This window comes from Rosa rugosa, chromosome 1 (assembly GCF_958449725.1).
Source record: "Rosa rugosa chromosome 1, drRosRugo1.1, whole genome shotgun sequence".
NCBI classification, from domain to species: Eukaryota; Viridiplantae; Streptophyta; class Magnoliopsida; order Rosales; family Rosaceae; genus Rosa; species Rosa rugosa.
Genome location: NC_084820.1, coordinates 5,497,965 through 5,517,674, shown reverse-complemented (window position 1 = coordinate 5,517,674; position 19,710 = coordinate 5,497,965). Strand labels below are relative to the sequence as shown.

The window sequence follows — 19,710 nt, the reverse complement described above, 5'->3', positions numbered from 1 at the left end:
ATTCCCCCTGCCTAGAAGGCCAACGGCTATGGGACGGATTGTTACCATATGCCCAGCCTTACCATAAGTCTATTACTGGGCTTGGTTCTACTCTTGGTAACTAAATATATAACTCCGATGGGATTAGTAAGACCCTAATCTAAGCCACTCTTGCAACATGGGATGGTTTTCAAATAAATCCCTAAATAGTCTCAATTGTATCATGATTTGCGGACGTGTCTTAGAGCATCTTTAGCATACTCTCTATTTTGACTCTTTAGCTATTTTGGAGAGCATGTTTAGCTTTTTATATATTTTAATAGCTGCACCAGACTCCTAAGTGGCTCTCTATTATAACTTTTAGCTATCTCGCTCCTAAATATAGAGAGCGAGATGAGGCTCTCTATAATTTAAAACATTCATTTTAAGTTATTTTATGTAATTTATAAATACATTTAAACTATTTAATCTTCATTTAAAAATTAATATAAATTCAAAACTAGCTAAAATAGATAGCATTGATACAGACGTATTTCTAAAGTGGATAGCTAAAATGACTTTTTAGCTACTTTTGCTAAAATTTAACTCAAAAATAGCTAGCATTGCTAAAGATGCTCTTATCTATTAGTCTGCATAAAGAAATATACATCATGATCATGCCTGCATTGACCTGAAAAACATTCACTATTTTTTATGAACTGCTGAAGGCTTGGTTACTCCCCAGACTTGACTGTTGCACTTGGCCAACACGATTCAAATAGGGTTGCTGAAGACTTCTATATGAATCAAATTGGTCAAGAAGCTATATATAGTAGATTCAAACCATCACGAAATTTCTAGGAAGCAGAGAACAGGTTGAACAAAGGTTATATATAATGGAGTTCACACAAGGCACTTAGTGAATCAAATTAAATACTCTATTATAAGCAATAAAGCTGCATGTTCTATTTGTCACTTCCAGCTAGAAGAAGGGAGGGCATTTATTTTTGTCTAACCTTTTCAAGTACGGTCTACCATTTTTCCCAATAATAATACTATAATAGTAACCAGACACTAATCACACTTGTTACTTTTGAAATGGTCAATGTTCAAAGTGACTATCCATGAACACTTTTGACTAGGGATACTTTCTGTTCATATTGTGGCCTAGCTATAAGGATGAAGCTGTGGTTTTTACACTGGAAATTAGCTTGAAGATTTAATGTGGATGATGTGGATAAATCATGACTTTTTCATGACTACCGTGGAATATTCAATTTGTTTAAAATTCGACATCTTTGAGCTTTATACATTGAACATTCATTTATTATTTTTAAAGCAGTCATCTAGAATGTGAAAAATAAAATTATTTATTAACGCATCGATTCATAAAGATAAATCGGCTTTATATAAGATAGACTAGCTAGCTTGATGGCTTGATGCAGTAGTAGACTACTGCACCATGAACCTTCCACTACACGGAGATGATCTTTGGTGCATATAGAGTTAGTCTACACATTATGTATCAACGCATTAATACACGGAAGGGGATCCCGACCCTTTGAATGATGTTAGCATTATGTTACGCTGCAAGGACCTCGCTTCTGTTTGTGCCCTGCTCACCAAGAAACTGACGAAAACTGGTAAACTGATCATTCAAAGGGTATGAATTGAACTCCATTACATTAATGCACAAGGACACAAACACACATAGGGTCTTTATCAGATGGAGACGTTTTCTTCACTATGAATTGGCTGCCAATGCAACTATCGTGAACCACTGACTAGTCATAAGCAAACAGTTAAAGAGTATTTGATTCTTATTATGAATATGTCACTTGCACAACCGAAACATTTTACGTGCAGAAAAAAATATGTAGACTAATTCAACATTTCAGAACACTACCTAAATCCATGATTGGTGCATACATTACCGTTAATAGCAACGTTATCTGGGTCTTCTTTCTCCTCTGAACTTATTTAATTGCATGTTATTACAAGATAGTTTGTGGGCTTGTGGCGGTTTGATAGATAGGAATGCGCCTAATGACCAAAGCCACCCAGAAGAAAATGATCACCAGGAGGAGTTTTGAATCCGAAGTCCATAAGGAACTCGCTGTTAACGTAATTGATACCTTCATATCCAGACCACAAGGAGCAATGGTACTGATCCAGCTGAGCCAGACTGGATGAACTGGGAAGACTTGAAACTCCCTGATGAGATAGTGGAATACTGAAACTGTTACTTTCACTAGTGCTGCCAAAATCAGAAACTTCCATAGGCTTTGAATCAGAATGATTGCACCAGGGTTCAAAAGTTTGCTTTGGTTGATCAAAACTATGCACCGAACTTATGTTCGCTGCATATGGTAATGTGCCACCTAAACAAGATGAAGTCTCAGGGCCATGAGGGGTTTCGATTTTGGGAGGAACTGGAGCTGAAAACTGAGCAATGTTGTGATCACATGTCTGTCTAGTAGCCACAATGTTATTTCTTGCAGCAACCGCCAGCAGCTTTTTCTTCAACTTTGTGTTCCAATAGTTTTTCACATCATTATCTGTTCGTCCTGGCAGTTGAGAAGCTATGACAGACCACCTAATCCCAAAACACAGAGAAACATAAATGATCAACTCTTGTGAAGGACCTTCACAAATCACATACACTAGAAAAGAAAGTGGCAGTACTAGTAGTAGTTCTAGTCTTTACCGTGTTAACCTAGGTGTTGAAAGCCTTTACAACCGTAGGATTGGGAGTCAACCGAAGACTAAAACCAATCAAACTGCTGGAAATGCGTTTAACACCCAAGTAGAACAACATTATAGCAAAATCTGTAGTACTGGTACCATATATGAGTGCCATAGTTATTCACTTGCCTGCTTCCAATGCTTCTAAAGAGAGTGCAGATAACATTGTCTTCTTCCTCCGTGAAAGTACCACGCTTGATGTCTGGCCTAAGATAGTTCAGCCATCTCAAACGACAACTCTTACCGCAACGATTCAGGCCTTAAACAAAAACGTTAAACTAATCAACCACCGTGAAGATGGGATTTGATAAAAATGAATGCCCAAAGCAAGAGAAAGATAACAATTAAGCACCTGCTTTGGTTGGTAGAGTAATCCAATTGCCAGTGGTGCCATGTTCGTGGAGGTAGTTCTTGAGGGTGGCGTCTTCTTCGGGAGACCATGGTCCTCTTTTCACTTTAGATTTGTCACAGCATGGAGCTCTTCCCATGGCTAACACCGTCACACATACAGAGAGTGTTTGAAAAGCAGAAGCAAGAAGAAGACAAACTAGCTGGGCTAGGCTTCTACTTGAGAAGTTGATGAGATGGATAAAAAGTAAACTATATAGAGCTTTAGAAATATTGACTTGTCTAACTTGGTTATATACAATTCATTCTTACATTAAAAAATATTCCATTATGTAGTGTTTTTCTAAGAGAGACTCGTCAAATCCAGTGTTGGTGTTTGAGGAAGCACACAGATCTCATGCTTTTGTTGTGAAGTGGAACTAGTAGCTAATGCCAATTGACAATCTTGGATCGATGGATTTAAAGTTTAGGGTAGAATGCTTCTTCTAGAGCTAGTAAACTTAGTACCCAATAGTTTTTGAATTCCGTTAGTTCGCAAAAGTGTTTAACAATCATCATCTGAGGGTGGGAAAAATTTGGTGAAAAAAAAAAAAAAATATATATATATATATATATATGCGGTTTTAGTTAAAAATTGGGGATAAGCTATGATACTGTTATGTTAATCATACACTCATTTTACATTTACTTGAACAAAAATTACAATTTATATAGATCAAAATTACAACTTTGAGAACGAAGTTACCATATTCATTTATACTACTTGCATATAATTGAAATAAAATTAATTACAACATCGACAACGAATTTGTTCAAAAACTTGTAACAAGGTCGCACTACTAGAATTTTGTTCATAGACATCGGTTCTGGACCGATTTTAAACTAATTTTCGACCGATGTCTTAGTGGGTGTAGAGAAAAGTATAGACATCAGTATAAGCGCATTTTGAACCGATGTCCCAGACAACAACCAACATCGATTCTAAAAAACAAATCGATGTATAATCGTTATAATCATCATATTTTTGTATGTTAGGTATGTCTAATTCTTCATATTTTCAGATTTTATGCTTTAAAAAGTATATGTCGAACAATACCTACTTGAACATTTGCATCGATTTCTATTCCAGAAGCGATGTCCAGTACACTTGTAGACATCAGTTCCCATGAGTATTGTTTGTTCGTGGCCATTTTTACATGTAGGTTGCTACATTATTTTCCTAGGAACGATGTCTGTATCTTTATTATACATCGTGTTTTTATTCAGAAATGATGTTTGTTTTGAGACTGAACATCGTTTTCAATTAAGTAAACCGATGTTCAATGGTATTATGTTCGTCGACTATGTTTATTCAAACTGATGTGTTAGTTCATTGAAGATTACGGTTTGGTGATTAGAAATCGATGTGCAGTAGTTTTGATTACATCGATTTTGAGTTACAATTCGATATATTGATAATCATAGGACATCGATTTCATTTTTGATACTGATTTCTAATCTCTCAACAGACTTCGTTTTCCTTGGCATTACTGTTTTATTATGCTTTAATACACTTCACTTCATTTTGACAAGCATGATGTGAAAAGTTTGCATTTAGCTATTGCTGGGGAAAAAATTGCATTTCTCATCATCCAAAATTAGGGGCTTTCCATTAATGTTCTTTCCAAATTCATGATTCAACATAATGGGCCAAAATAAATCCCTAAACTTACAAAACAAAGCTTGGAAAAATATGAGCAACAATGTACAAAAGTTCCACACCAAGCTTTGCTTCAAAGCCAAAACTAGCTAGCCTTACTCAAAAAACATATTGGCAGTCACAGTCCTACATCAAACTCTGTATATAATCAGCCACTTCAATGCGCACCTCGTCAATTTGATTTTGGCTATATGACTTCCGCGTCTTTACCGCCCACTAGTAATATATAAACAACACATAAGGCACAGTGATTGGGTAAACAAGCTAATATTTAATTAATCCAAAATGTTCTTTGAGATATAATATATGCATGTACCTTGGTAGGAAATGAAAGTGTCTCATCCTCTATTATGTCTTTCATGTATCGCATAACATAATAGCCACACTCAACTCCACCTGGTTGTTTAGGTACGCCCTATTTATTGAAGGTATTCAATTAGACAAGCATTGACATACTAGAAGCAATGTATTATCCCAGCCAAACACATGTATAAGTCTTACCGGAAGCGATTTCACTTTAGGCAGTTTGTTAACCCTACCAGTTTCAGCATTGAAGGTTTTCATCGCACTGCACAACCATTGTCATTACTCAATTTAAATGCTCATTGGTCTGATATGTTAAAGAAAATGATAATATATAATGTAGTACTTACTTGATCACTGAAGTCTCTCATACTTGATAATGGACTGGTTTTGGCAACGGATCTAAGATGTAGATTTCACCCTCCCATATGATAGTTAATATCCAATGCTTTCTACAGTAAACATAAAGCCCACATTATGCAGAATATAATACCAGGCATCTCTATATTCAATTTACTAAGAATATTGCAGCATTACCCCGGATTGTAAGGCATGAAGAATATACGATCAGATTTTCCCTCTTTTAATCGATCAACTAAGTACCGTACGAAGTCCGGTCTTTCACAATTATATGTGGCTGCCGGATCAACAAAAGCAAAGGTGTCCAATTCATCTCTTTCCGTAAGAAGTTCATGCAAGCACCTGTGTCAAAATGAAAGACATCAAATTGCAGGCAAACTGATTTTCAAATGCAGCAAAACACCATAATCCCATATCACATTTCCACACATAACCATTTGCTAGACAAGAATAAATGTGTTCTAATCTTTCCACATATAACCATTACCAAGCAAAACACCATAAAAAATTTATTTACTCAATGTCGTATAGTTGAAACATGGCTCATATCACCTAAGTTGAATAGTTGAATGGAAACAAAACAAGAATTATAGCACTTCATGAAGTGATCGATACTTACGCCATATATGCTGCTATATCCAGGTTGTGTAGCTCAAACTAAAGCCATAAGCATACAAATGGCCCCTAATGACTCTAATTGACTTTTTTTTGTCACACATCTTGAACAAGGGCAAGGAATTATTTTACGGTTACTAGCATTTTCTTCAGCAAAAATAAAAAAATTCTCAACACCCAATTGATATTTTAAACTTTAAAGTATCCCTATCTTCATTAATCCAAGATTTATCCATTGCTGAAACATCATAAAAAAAAAATCAAAATTAAAAATTAATTTAACCAATCAAAACTGGACAGAACCAAGACTGAAATTAATCACTTTTAACACTTCACAAACAAGTTCAACATCACTTAATCATTCTTGCCATACAGTTCATGCACAAACTCAAGACTCAAAACCATCACTTCATACTCAAATCATGAACTGAAAATTAGGTAAACACTTCAATAGTTCATACACAAACCAAACAGCAGAATCAAAGACTTGGATTGCTAACCTGAACAGTTGGATTTCACTACTCAACACTAGTTTTGCCTTGAAGACCCGCTCGTAACCTGCTGCTCCTTCCAACCAACTTGGTATCTTACAATTTATTGAGATGAGCAACATCAGATTATCGCAATATTAAATTTGAATAGGACATTACTACAATTCAATCAGATTTTGAAAGAAAAGAAAGGTTTTAAGCATATATGTTCAATTACTGCACACTAAAATTAGTAAGCCATGGAAAATATATTTTGACACCCACCCCTTTAATACAATTGACTATCTAGCAGAACAGGGAAGTAACTTTGATTTTGTGTATACGTTTCTGCCATTAAAGAATAAAGGCCAGGCAGTAGCATGTGTGCTAATATGATTCACATGATCTGCTCAATGCCAAGGAAATAAGAGCACTATCAACTATCATGAATAAAAAGCCAATTTAAGAAGCATGAGCTCAGCCCAAAAAAAAAAGACAAAAAAAAAACAAAAAAGAAGGGGAGACAATAAACCTGTAACCAAACTAACAGAAAAAGCCATTGCGTCAACCAAATCTTTTCCTATCTGGTCAACACCAGATCTCAAAAGAATAACAACATCAATAGTTCATACTCAATGTGACCACTCCAAATCATAGAATAAAGCAATTAAAACCAAAATTTGATAGCTCACAATTTCAATTGGTACAAAGATTGGAAGGAAGCAAGAGAGAACATACCCAAGCTGGACTTCACGTTATCCACAAATTCACCGTTCTTGAAGCCACCCACAAACTTGCGCTTCTTCAACTCTAAACAAAAACAATCATTCTTCAACAATAGCCCACAAATCCATACAATAATTTTCGCAGTCATACTTAGCTAGAGAAAACTTCCATTTTTTACCATAATCTGATTGAATAATGAAGTAGTTTTGCAGAAAATACAGCCAAAAGCCTGTCTGAAAACTGTTTTAAGTGCAATTTAATGGGTTTACCTGACATTCATATAAAACCAACCCTAGTCGACGGTGACCTTCATAATGTTCGATGGGGTCGGAGCCACCTAGTCATTTCAGACCTCAAGATACTTTTCAAGCCGTCAACTCTCTCAAGGTAATTATCAAGCAGTTCTTCATTCTCAGTTTTCAATTTCAAATTCTCTCAAGGTATCAAAATCAAAAGCTCAGATATCTCAGTTTCAACTCAAACACTCACTCACTTGCTGCATCTCTCAGATCAGCCCGCTTCTCTCTCTTTGATTCCCAAGAAGATCAGCTCGCTTTTCTCTGCGCATTATTCCCTTTAATTCCTGCAATGCTTCTCCAATTCTGATTGCAGGTACTATTTTTGACTTCTCCAATTCCATAGACTCCGACTCGCCGACAATGGTGGTTCTCCGTTCACTCCCTCACCGCCTCTCTCTTTTTCCGGCGACCTCTGTTCTCTCCGAAACCTCTCTCCGTCCGCGAAAGATCGGCGTCCGATTCAAGCATTTCCTTCCTTGAGTATCGTCGGATCTTGTATCTCACTCGCAGCGATTCGTGCATAGCTCGACCTCCATGGCCATCAGAGGCGTCGATTTCAAGTGGTCAGTACCTTTCTTCTTGCTCCGCTTAGTTAACTGTGCCAGGTTTCTGATTTCGAATTGTGGTTTCTGGTTTTTTTTTTTTGCTTCGAAGTGTGTATCCTTTATTAGGGTTTCGATTTCAATCTCTGCAATTCGTTTTTCGTTTCGGATTATCTGTTTGTGTGGTTTTCTTTAATATGATTTCTGATAGAGTAATTGTTGCGATTAATTGGAAGCGGGTACCATACTTGTACATATCCGTTGCATATCCGTTGCGATTAATTGGATCGTGTTAGGTTAATATGTGGTTGCTTTGGATAATTATGCTTTGAATTTCATCTGTGGTGATTATTATCATTAATTTTTACTGGTATCTTCATGTTGATTACACTACAGTGTTTGTTTTTCGCTTGTTGATGTTTGCTGATAATGGGCTGGCAGCTGGAATGGATTTGCAAGTCCATTTCCAGTTCTAATCTTTATGTTAAGTATGAGTTTGTAGAGATGTCAGATTGCTCTCAGTGAAATGAAACTAACAAAATGGAATCAGACTAAATGCAGTTCTTGGTTTTGTACAAAGAATATTAATGCAAGGAATTGTTATTACATTGGCATGTTAATTGTGTTGAACTGAATTGGAACTATAGACTAGAAAGTAAGGCCGCAATGTTCTTCTACCAGTTGTTTTCTCGAAGATTTGATTACTAATCAGTTTAAAATTAAGGTGGTATTTCTGGCGAATTGATGGTATCATAATCACGAACCCTAACTCAATTTGAGCCAAGTCTGATGATGGCATTGGAATTTGAGGAATGGGGCTATGTTTTTCTTTGTTGGGAGTCACTGTCATTCTATGTGGTTTATTTGGTTCCTGGGAAATTTAGAAGAGTTGAAGGAAAGGAGCATAAAGTTTGTTCCTTTTTCGGGTTTTGGTAACTGGGTTTTAACTTTCTTGTTTCTTGGGTTCAATTTTGTTGGGTGATTATTCGGTAAGTAAAAGTAGTTGGGAGACATGGATTAGCCAAGCTGTTTGAGCTAGAATTGGATGGAAATAAGTAATGTTCTATTTTTAGATTTGGATTAGCCATTGGCAGCATATGCTTGACACATATCATGTCAGCCAAATGTTGTTAAACTCTTTCTGCATTCATCGTTTTCTTCGAGTTGCCTTGGGTTGGCAACAAAGCAAGACTCTTTTGATGGGTTGGTAGGAAGCTGAAACTTGCCAGCAGAATGCGTGCTTCAGTATTGACTAATAAACATTTTTGTTTGGTGTTGTCATAATATGTATCCAAAAGAACCCTGTTTATACTTTCTGCATTTGTTTCTTCATTTTTTTCTGCAGAAGATGAAAAGGAACTCTTTGTAATTTAATTTATCAACGCTTGAGGATTGACATGTGTGTGCTATTACGCAGATTGTTGCTGTGGCAAATTTGACGCCAGCTGATGATTCAGTGGACGAGCTTGATAGTTACATGTATCAAACTGTAAATCTCCTTCCTCTTGTCTATATTTCACCTTATTTGAATGTTTCTTCTTTCAAAAGCAAAGAGTTAAGTTATGTATGTATGTATGTATGTTAAAACTTAATAGTCATTAACAGATCATACACAAAACTAGGAGATTTTGAGAAATGAGAAGCTACCATTGTTTCCGCAGATTGGAAGCATGCATTTTCCTTACTCTGGCATTTTCCTTACTCTGGAAATGCCAAATAATACACAAAACTAGTTCTGCAAATTGTTTAGTTTCGAAAATATATGAGGTAAATTGGAAATGCCATGTGTGAGTTTGATTGGGGGAAGGCCTTTAGTTTGATTTAACACATTTAGGCTACATGTAATCAGAATACATGTGAATGCATACAGAACAAAAGCTTTTGGATTGATTATGCATACAGAACAAAAGCTTTTGGATTGATTTGTACAACTCTAGAAGATGTCTGAGCATGGTGAGGTGAGTAAATTAATACCAGCAACTCTGTAAGGGTATTTGGTTATCATGTTTTTGTATTCATTGTTACAACTCTATATGATTCTGTATTCATTTAATCTTCTTTTATTCAAGTTCGTGGGCTTGGGTTTGGTGCTACACCATCTCGAGTCAATGCTACTATTCAAGGGAGTGCAAAGGTTAAAGAACTTGAAGCTACTGTATTAAGTCTCCAAGTACAAAAGTTCATTGTGTGCCTCTTGGACGAGATTGTTGGAAGGTTTGGGTTGATGTGGTGTTTGATGAGTATCAGAATATGGAAGTGTATAGAGCAACCATGGATGCCAAACAACTTGGTGAAGTTGTAGGAAGCACTCTTGCATGGCCCAAAAGCTCCATTAAAATGCTCCCTTAGTAGTTGAAGTAGCAGGTACATTTTGCTTTACTAGAGAATTTATGTAGGTCAGGAAGTACCATGCATGTTTTGTGAATGCTGATGAACAAAGAATCCAGTACTTTGTCATGCTTGTTTTGTAAAGCACATATGTATAAGAGAATGTGGCACTCCTAATGAAATGTATATTTTTCATACATGGTTAGTGTGTACTAATATTGGCATGTGAATGTGTTTAAGTAATGGTGAATGTTTATAGAGGTACAGGAAAGCATAGCCCAGCAAATTGGGTGCAATAATATGTACTGAAATTTTATAACAACGTATCCAGTAATATGACAACATACCATGTATGCTGTCGAAAACTAAAGACAACATGCTGAGAGTGTTGTTAAAACTTACAACATGCGCTTGAAACGTTGTCGAAAATTTATGACAACGTGCATGGCTCATTGTTGAATGATTACAACAACATGCTTCGCCTCTTTTCGACAACGTGCAAAGCGCGATGTTAAGGACTCGTGGACTTTTAATGACTCTGGCATCTACAACATGCGCCAAACGTTGTCAAAAGTGATTGACAACGTGAATTGCATGTTGTTAAACATGTTTTTTCTTGTAGTGCACCTAAACAAGATGAAGTCTCAGGGCCATGAGGGGTTTCGATTTTGGGAGGAACTGGAGCTGAAAACTGAGCAATGTTGTGATCACATGTCTGTCTAGTAGCCACAATGTTATTTCTTGCAGCAACCGCCAGCAGCTTTTTCTTCAACTTTGTGTTCCAATAGTTTTTCACATCATTATCTGTTCGTCCTGGCAGTTGAGAAGCTATGACAGACCACCTAATCCCAAAACACAGAGAAACATAAATGATCAACTCTTGTGAAGGACCTTCACAAATCACATACACTAGAAAAGAAAGTGGCAGTACTAGTAGTAGTTCTAGTCTTTACCGTGTTAACCTAGGTGTTGAAAGCCTTTACAACCGTAGGATTGGGAGTCAACCGAAGACTAAAACCAATCAAACTGCTGGAAATGCGTTTAACACCCAAGTAGAACAACATTATAGCAAAATCTGTAGTACTGGTACCATATATGAGTGCCATAGTTATTCACTTGCCTGCTTCCAATGCTTCTAAAGAGAGTGCAGATAACATTGTCTTCTTCCTCCGTGAAAGTACCACGCTTGATGTCTGGCCTAAGATAGTTCAGCCATCTCAAACGACAACTCTTACCGCAACGATTCAGGCCTTAAACAAAAACGTTAAACTAATCAACCACCGTGAAGATGGGATTTGATAAAAATGAATGCCCAAAGCAAGAGAAAGATAACAATTAAGCACCTGCTTTGGTTGGTAGAGTAATCCAATTGCCAGTGGTGCCATGTTCGTGGAGGTAGTTCTTGAGGGTGGCGTCTTCTTCGGGAGACCATGGTCCTCTTTTCACTTTAGATTTGTCACAGCATGGAGCTCTTCCCATGGCTAACACCGTCACACATACAGAGAGTGTTTGAAAAGCAGAAGCAAGAAGAAGACAAACTAGCTGGGCTAGGCTTCTACTTGAGAAGTTGATGAGATGGATAAAAAGTAAACTATATAGAGCTTTAGAAATATTGACTTGTCTAACTTGGTTATATACAATTCATTCTTACATTAAAAAATATTCCATTATGTAGTGTTTTTCTAAGAGAGACTCGTCAAATCCAGTGTTGGTGTTTGAGGAAGCACACAGATCTCATGCTTTTGTTGTGAAGTGGAACTAGTAGCTAATGCCAATTGACAATCTTGGATCGATGGATTTAAAGTTTAGGGTAGAATGCTTCTTCTAGAGCTAGTAAACTTAGTACCCAATAGTTTTTGAATTCCGTTAGTTCGCAAAAGTGTTTAACAATCATCATCTGAGGGTGGGAAAAATTTGGTGAAAAAAAAAAAAAAATATATATATATATATATATATGCGGTTTTAGTTAAAAATTGGGGATAAGCTATGATACTGTTATGTTAATCATACACTCATTTTACATTTACTTGAACAAAAATTACAATTTATATAGATCAAAATTACAACTTTGAGAACGAAGTTACCATATTCATTTATACTACTTGCATATAATTGAAATAAAATTAATTACAACATCGACAACGAATTTGTTCAAAAACTTGTAACAAGGTCGCACTACTAGAATTTTGTTCATAGACATCGGTTCTGGACCGATTTTAAACTAATTTTCGACCGATGTCTTAGTGGGTGTAGAGAAAAGTATAGACATCAGTATAAGCGCATTTTGAACCGATGTCCCAGACAACAACCAACATCGATTCTAAAAAACAAATCGATGTATAATCGTTATAATCATCATATTTTTGTATGTTAGGTATGTCTAATTCTTCATATTTTCAGATTTTATGCTTTAAAAAGTATATGTCGAACAATACCTACTTGAACATTTGCATCGATTTCTATTCCAGAAGCGATGTCCAGTACACTTGTAGACATCAGTTCCCATGAGTATTGTTTGTTCGTGGCCATTTTTACATGTAGGTTGCTACATTATTTTCCTAGGAACGATGTCTGTATCTTTATTATACATCGTGTTTTTATTCAGAAATGATGTTTGTTTTGAGACTGAACATCGTTTTCAATTAAGTAAACCGATGTTCAATGGTATTATGTTCGTCGACTATGTTTATTCAAACTGATGTGTTAGTTCATTGAAGATTACGGTTTGGTGATTAGAAATCGATGTGCAGTAGTTTTGATTACATCGATTTTGAGTTACAATTCGATATATTGATAATCATAGGACATCGATTTCATTTTTGATACTGATTTCTAATCTCTCAACAGACTTCGTTTTCCTTGGCATTACTGTTTTATTATGCTTTAATACACTTCACTTCATTTTGACAAGCATGATGTGAAAAGTTTGCATTTAGCTATTGCTGGGGAAAAAATTGCATTTCTCATCATCCAAAATTAGGGGCTTTCCATTAATGTTCTTTCCAAATTCATGATTCAACATAATGGGCCAAAATAAATCCCTAAACTTACAAAACAAAGCTTGGAAAAATATGAGCAACAATGTACAAAAGTTCCACACCAAGCTTTGCTTCAAAGCCAAAACTAGCTAGCCTTACTCAAAAAACATATTGGCAGTCACAGTCCTACATCAAACTCTGTATATAATCAGCCACTTCAATGCGCACCTCGTCAATTTGATTTTGGCTATATGACTTCCGCGTCTTTACCGCCCACTAGTAATATATAAACAACACATAAGGCACAGTGATTGGGTAAACAAGCTAATATTTAATTAATCCAAAATGTTCTTTGAGATATAATATATGCATGTACCTTGGTAGGAAATGAAAGTGTCTCATCCTCTATTATGTCTTTCATGTATCGCATAACATAATAGCCACACTCAACTCCACCTGGTTGTTTAGGTACGCCCTATTTATTGAAGGTATTCAATTAGACAAGCATTGACATACTAGAAGCAATGTATTATCCCAGCCAAACACATGTATAAGTCTTACCGGAAGCGATTTCACTTTAGGCAGTTTGTTAACCCTACCAGTTTCAGCATTGAAGGTTTTCATCGCACTGCACAACCATTGTCATTACTCAATTTAAATGCTCATTGGTCTGATATGTTAAAGAAAATGATAATATATAATGTAGTACTTACTTGATCACTGAAGTCTCTCATACTTGATAATGGACTGGTTTTGGCAACGGATCTAAGATGTAGATTTCACCCTCCCATATGATAGTTAATATCCAATGCTTTCTACAGTAAACATAAAGCCCACATTATGCAGAATATAATACCAGGCATCTCTATATTCAATTTACTAAGAATATTGCAGCATTACCCCGGATTGTAAGGCATGAAGAATATACGATCAGATTTTCCCTCTTTTAATCGATCAACTAAGTACCGTACGAAGTCCGGTCTTTCACAATTATATGTGGCTGCCGGATCAACAAAAGCAAAGGTGTCCAATGCATCTCTTTCCGTAAGAAGTTCATGCAAGCACCTGTGTCAAAATGAAAGACATCAAATTGCAGGCAAACTGATTTTCAAATGCAGCAAAACACCATAATCCCATATCACATTTCCACACATAACCATTTGCTAGACAAGAATAAATGTGTTCTAATCTTTCCACATATAACCATTACCAAGCAAAACACCATAAAAAATTTATTTACTCAATGTCGTATAGTTGAAACATGGCTCATATCACCTAAGTTGAATAGTTGAATGGAAACAAAACAAGAATTATAGCACTTCATGAAGTGATCGATACTTACGCCATATATGCTGCTATATCCAGGTTGTGTAGCTCAAACTAAAGCCATAAGCATACAAATGGCCCCTAATGACTCTAATTGACTTTTTTTTGTCACACATCTTGAACAAGGGCAAGGAATTATTTTACGGTTACTAGCATTTTCTTCAGCAAAAATAAAAAAATTCTCAACACCCAATTGATATTTTAAACTTTAAAGTATCCCTATCTTCATTAATCCAAGATTTATCCATTGCTGAAACATCATAAAAAAAAAATCAAAATTAAAAATTAATTTAACCAATCAAAACTGGACAGAACCAAGACTGAAATTAATCACTTTTAACACTTCACAAACAAGTTCAACATCACTTAATCATTCTTGCCATACAGTTCATGCACAAACTCAAGACTCAAAACCATCACTTCATACTCAAATCATGAACTGAAAATTAGGTAAACACTTCAATAGTTCATACACAAACCAAACAGCAGAATCAAAGACTTGGATTGCTAACCTGAACAGTTGGATTTCACTACTCAACACTAGTTTTGCCTTGAAGACCCGCTCGTAACCTGCTGCTCCTTCCAACCAACTTGGTATCTTACAATTTATTGAGATGAGCAACATCAGATTATCGCAATATTAAATTTGAATAGGACATTACTACAATTCAATCAGATTTTGAAAGAAAAGAAAGGTTTTAAGCATATATGTTCAATTACTGCACACTAAAATTAGTAAGCCATGGAAAATATATTTTGACACCCACCCCTTTAATACAATTGACTATCTAGCAGAACAGGGAAGTAACTTTGATTTTGTGTATACGTTTCTGCCATTAAAGAATAAAGGCCAGGCAGTAGCATGTGTGCTAATATGATTCACATGATCTGCTCAATGCCAAGGAAATAAGAGCACTATCAACTATCATGAATAAAAAGCCAATTTAAGAAGCATGAGCTCAGCCCAAAAAAAAAAGACAAAAAAAAAACAAAAAAGAAGGGGAGACAATAAACCTGTAACCAAACTAACAGAAAAAGCCATTGCGTCAACCAAATCTTTTCCTATCTGGTCAACACCAGATCTCAAAAGAATAACAACATCAATAGTTCATACTCAATGTGACCACTCCAAATCATAGAATAAAGCAATTAAAACCAAAATTTGATAGCTCACAATTTCAATTGGTACAAAGATTGGAAGGAAGCAAGAGAGAACATACCCAAGCTGGACTTCACGTTATCCACAAATTCACCGTTCTTGAAGCCACCCACAAACTTGCGCTTCTTCAACTCTAAACAAAAACAATCATTCTTCAACAATAGCCCACAAATCCATACAATAATTTTCGCAGTCATACTTAGCTAGAGAAAACTTCCATTTTTTACCATAATCTGATTGAATAATGAAGTAGTTTTGCAGAAAATACAGCCAAAAGCCTGTCTGAAAACTGTTTTAAGTGCAATTTAATGGGTTTACCTGACATTCATATAAAACCAATTACCAAACTTTAACCAACAAGCACTAAAAGGATTTGGGGCAAAAAAGAAAAGGAAAAAGGAGGACATTCAAAGGATTATAACCATTTCTAACCTAAAAGGGTAAATCAGCTAGAAAGCTAGTGAGGAAACTATGGCTAGAACTTTCATTATTTCTTTCTCCTCAATATGTATATGGTGTGTCTTTTGCATGAAGACATCAACTAAGGGCCAAATATCATGAACACCGGAGATTACCATAAACTAGCACATCTTGTTGAAAAGCATAAATCAGAAAGTCTGATATCCACAGGAAATCATTACACCTGACGAACATTAAGTTATCAATTTTGCAGAATGTGACTGCTTGGAGATGCTTAAAAAGACCGTTGTCATGAAGCACAAGATACAGATTCTTCAGATTTCCTCAAGCCATTAGGATGAAAAGAATGAAACTACCTATACAAATGCAAAAGCTATATGCAAAACAGAAAAATGAATACCAAGAATGCACCACGTGCAAAAACAAAATCATTTTTGTTCTGGATGTATAAGTTAAAAGATCAAACCATTATACACTTAACCATGAGCAGCAAAACATTACAAGCACAGACATTTAGCAGCAAAACCTATTTCTCTAAACCTATTAGCATGCATAAGTCATAATGGCTATCAATGTGAAAAATGAAAAGATGTTAAAAGATTATACATTCAACCTCATGAAGGCTGCTTTTGTTGTAGCCCAATTGAACCGAGGAGCTCTCCAGAACAAGGAAGCATGCAGTCAATAAACCTTGTAAATTATGCTACTCTACACCCCAACGATGGGAAGTCTGTCAAACGTTGTAAATTATCAAACAATCAGAATTGCAACAAAACAAAACAAAAAAAGTACAAACACAACAAATCTCCCACAAGCCTGATACCATCAACAAGTAAAACGACTGAAATTGACTCTATCATTTACATATATAGAACTAGAACAATACGTACTAAGATTACTTCGTCTCCGACCGGCGACTCCTAGAATCCTTCGATAGGCAAATCCTTCGAATCCCACAACGGAGTCGTTCTCTGAAGTGAGTCGCGCCGACTGGCCGCCGCTCTCTTGCTTCGATTCCAGAGGCTAAGACGGAACGGCGTTGTTTAGAAATGCTTCGACGAATAAGCTGAGGACGGACTGGACGGAGTCGATGCCGGAGTGGACGGAGTTGATGCCGAAGAAGCTGAGGACGTAGATGAAGGAGGGAAGGGAGGAGATGGAGGTCGGGTTTGGGAGGAGATCCAGTTTGGGGTGAGTTCAGAATGAAGGCGAGTTCGAGTGAGATGGAGGCCGCGCGAGAGCTTAGGGTTTTCTGTCTAACTTTTGGGATCGGGCTTTAATTTTTTTTTCTAAGTGTGAAAGTTTTTAGATTTAGTACCCGCTTCTTCAATTCACTTAAAACACTTAGCGCGTTTTGCAAAAATAGGTTCCCGCAAATTTTCAAACAAAACTTTTAACACCGGTCATTTTAAGACCCGATGTTAATGATATACATTTAAATCGGTATTTTCGTAAAACGATGTTAGATTACGTTTTTACATCGTGTGCAAGTCTAACCGATTTAAAACATGCGATGTCTATGAACAGATTTCTAGTAGTGTCGTAGCCTCGTAGGTGTTGTATTACCATTATTATAACTAAGATTAGGACTCACGGTACCACTTTGACAACAAATTTGTTGTCACATTTATAACATTTTGAAAAGTATGTGATTTTATGGCTTAATTCATGCATGCTTTGATTTCAAAATTTCATTGAGGAAAACTTTTACATATAGCACCATGATTTCAAACTATACAAATACAAGTTCAGTTCCTGTAGACTATAAGAAAGATGTTCAAATTTGTTGTTGTGAACTTGTGTGCATTCGTGACCATGTTCTCTTTCGAAAGTATAGTACTAAGGTTTGTTATTCATGAGATTTAGTTTTTCAAATCTCTTCTTTTCTCATCATTGTACCCTGAATTTTCTTATGGTAAAGTATTTTGTTCTAGGTTTGAACTTTTCTTTTTGTATATTGTCATATTAATTTGATCATTGTTGATTCTCAATTGTTACCTAATCGATAGATATATGCATATAGGTACCTAAGAAATATGGTTAACTCGCAATGACAGAATACCTAATAAAGAGATTGATATGAAAATTCCTAGAAGTGAGGTTAGCTAAACATACACGTCTAATCGTTAGGTTGTAATTAAAATAAAACCCTATTAGATAGGTTAAAAACTTAAACTTCTACCTTTAAGTCAGGTTGCAAGTAAATTGATGAAAAACACAAAATCTACCTTTACAATAGAAAATTTTAATTACTAAAAAGTAAATTTCTAGCAATAATGATGAGTAGAAGGAAAACTGCTATAATAATGGGACCAATAAAAAATTGACAAATTACATATAAATTATTGATAAAAGATGACTTAACAAATACATGCTTTAAAGATTGAATTAAACATATAAGAACTAAATCTTACAAATAAGGACAATTTGCTCTCCACTTGCCACATGTCATGAGTTAATTTACTTTTTTACCATTAACTACTTCTTTTGACTTCTAATCCCTTTATAACGATATTTACAAATAAGGACAATCTGTCTCCACTTGTCACATGTCATGAGTTAATTTACTTTTTGACCATTAACTACATCTTTTGACTTCTAATTCCTTTATGTTATTTTTTTTTCTGAGAATAATCTCTTTATGTTACTTTGTTGCCATGTGTCAACAAAAACATTTACAATTCTAACCTTCATGCATGGATAACTAAATCTTAATTATTTTCTTTAATCCAAACTCTTTTTTGTTCAAATCTTGCTGCTTGCTACTGCACTTGTACTCGTGTTCTGCTACTGCACTAGTCATCGCCTAATCCTGCTACAGCACTCGTCATCTCCTAATCCTGCTACTGCACTCGTCATCGCCTAATCCTGCTACTGTACCCATACTCGTCCAGTTCTGCTACTGCACTTATACTCGTGTTCTGCTACTGCACTCGTCATCGCCTAATCCTGCTACTGCACTAATCCAATCCTGCAACTGCACTCATACTCGTCCAGTTCTGCTATTGCACTTGTACTCGTGTTTAGCTACTGCAATCGTCATCGCCTAATCCTGCTACTGCTTGTCCAATCTTGCTACTGCACTCGCTGTAGTCATGCTCATCCAGTTTTGCTACTGCCCTCGTACTCATGTTCTGCTACTGCACTCATACTCGTGTTTTGTCTTACAACAATGTGCATATTAAAACAATTTCAAGAAATACACTAATAGAAATTATTGCGGCAAATTGGTGTGGTTATGCATCATACTTTTCACGAAATGCAATGACAGACACATTGGGATTGAAGGATCAAGTTTTTGAATATTCAACAGCTGATTTCCTTGAAGCACTCTGTGTATAACTTCTCATCAACTAAAAGATCAAGAATTTGTTACTAAAGACAATAATGCAACCCCATAAACCAAAATACTCCTTGTATGAAATCAATGCAAT

At 35.9% G+C, this 19,710-nt stretch overlaps 2 protein-coding genes and 3 long non-coding RNA genes across 7 annotated transcripts; 1 reads left to right on the top strand and 4 right to left on the bottom strand.

Annotated features, from left to right (window-relative positions):
• Positions 1-1,883: 1,883 nt before the first annotated feature.
• LOC133731534 (transcription factor RAX1-like) lies at positions 1,884-2,818 on the bottom strand. Its single transcript, XM_062158932.1, has 2 exons — positions 2,718-2,818; positions 1,884-2,554 (listed from the first exon to the last, which is right to left on the bottom strand). Exons 1-2 carry the CDS (start codon positions 2,816-2,818, stop codon positions 2,002-2,004), a joined length of 654 nt encoding a protein of 217 aa, XP_062014916.1. The 3' UTR covers positions 1,884-2,001.
• Positions 2,819-4,671: 1,853 nt separating this feature from the next.
• Positions 4,672-5,722, bottom strand: LOC133740168 (uncharacterized). The gene is made up of 5 exons (XR_009861054.1): positions 5,591-5,722; positions 5,404-5,505; positions 5,252-5,318; positions 5,067-5,165; positions 4,672-4,966 (listed from the first exon to the last, which is right to left on the bottom strand). It is a non-coding gene; the product is annotated as an uncharacterized LOC133740168 (long non-coding RNA).
• A 1,787-nt stretch (positions 5,723-7,509) lies between these two features.
• LOC133712404 (uncharacterized) lies at positions 7,510-10,590 on the top strand. Of its 3 annotated transcripts, none has more exons than XR_009847386.1 (3): positions 7,510-7,611; positions 7,734-8,086; positions 9,483-10,590. It is a non-coding gene; the product is annotated as an uncharacterized LOC133712404 (long non-coding RNA). The 3 variants fall into 3 exon arrangements; XR_009847383.1 differs by lacking the exon at positions 7,510-7,611 and having other exon boundaries at positions 7,619-8,086; positions 9,483-10,023; positions 10,135-10,590; XR_009847375.1 differs by lacking the exon at positions 7,510-7,611 and having other exon boundaries at positions 7,619-8,086.
• A 332-nt stretch (positions 10,591-10,922) lies between these two features.
• LOC133731449 (transcription factor RAX2-like) lies at positions 10,923-11,930 on the bottom strand. The gene is made up of 3 exons (XM_062158843.1): positions 11,737-11,930; positions 11,514-11,643; positions 10,923-11,235 (listed from the first exon to the last, which is right to left on the bottom strand). The coding sequence occupies exons 1-3, from the start codon at positions 11,870-11,872 to the stop codon at positions 10,923-10,925; spliced, it is 579 nt and encodes a 192-aa protein (XP_062014827.1). The 5' UTR covers positions 11,873-11,930.
• A 1,422-nt stretch (positions 11,931-13,352) lies between these two features.
• LOC133727115 (uncharacterized) lies at positions 13,353-17,811 on the bottom strand. Its single transcript, XR_009855011.1, has 9 exons — positions 17,167-17,811; positions 16,890-17,006; positions 15,918-15,989; positions 15,210-15,295; positions 14,272-14,436; positions 14,085-14,186; positions 13,933-13,999; positions 13,748-13,846; positions 13,353-13,647 (listed from the first exon to the last, which is right to left on the bottom strand). It is a non-coding gene; the product is annotated as an uncharacterized LOC133727115 (long non-coding RNA).
• Positions 17,812-19,710: the final 1,899 nt, after the last annotated feature.

Bases quoted from the DNA above. Each gene is read 5' to 3' on its own strand.
- LOC133731534 (XM_062158932.1), bottom strand. From the start codon at position 2,818: ATGGCACTCATATATGGTACCAGTACTACAGATTTTGCTATAATGTTG. The intron at 2,555-2,717 runs GTTGACTCCCAA...TTTTGGGATTAG, and splicing joins TTGATTGGTTTTAGTCTTCG to GTGGTCTGTCATAGCTTCTC.
- LOC133731449 (XM_062158843.1), bottom strand. From the start codon at position 11,872: ATGGGAAGAGCTCCATGCTGTGACAAATCTAAAGTGAAAAGAGGACCA. The intron at 11,644-11,736 runs GTGCTTAATTGT...TTTTTGTTTAAG, and splicing joins TACTCTACCAACCAAAGCAG to GCCTGAATCGTTGCGGTAAG. The intron at 11,236-11,513 runs GCAAGTGAATAA...TTTTGGGATTAG, and splicing joins TTTAGAAGCATTGGAAGCAG to GTGGTCTGTCATAGCTTCTC.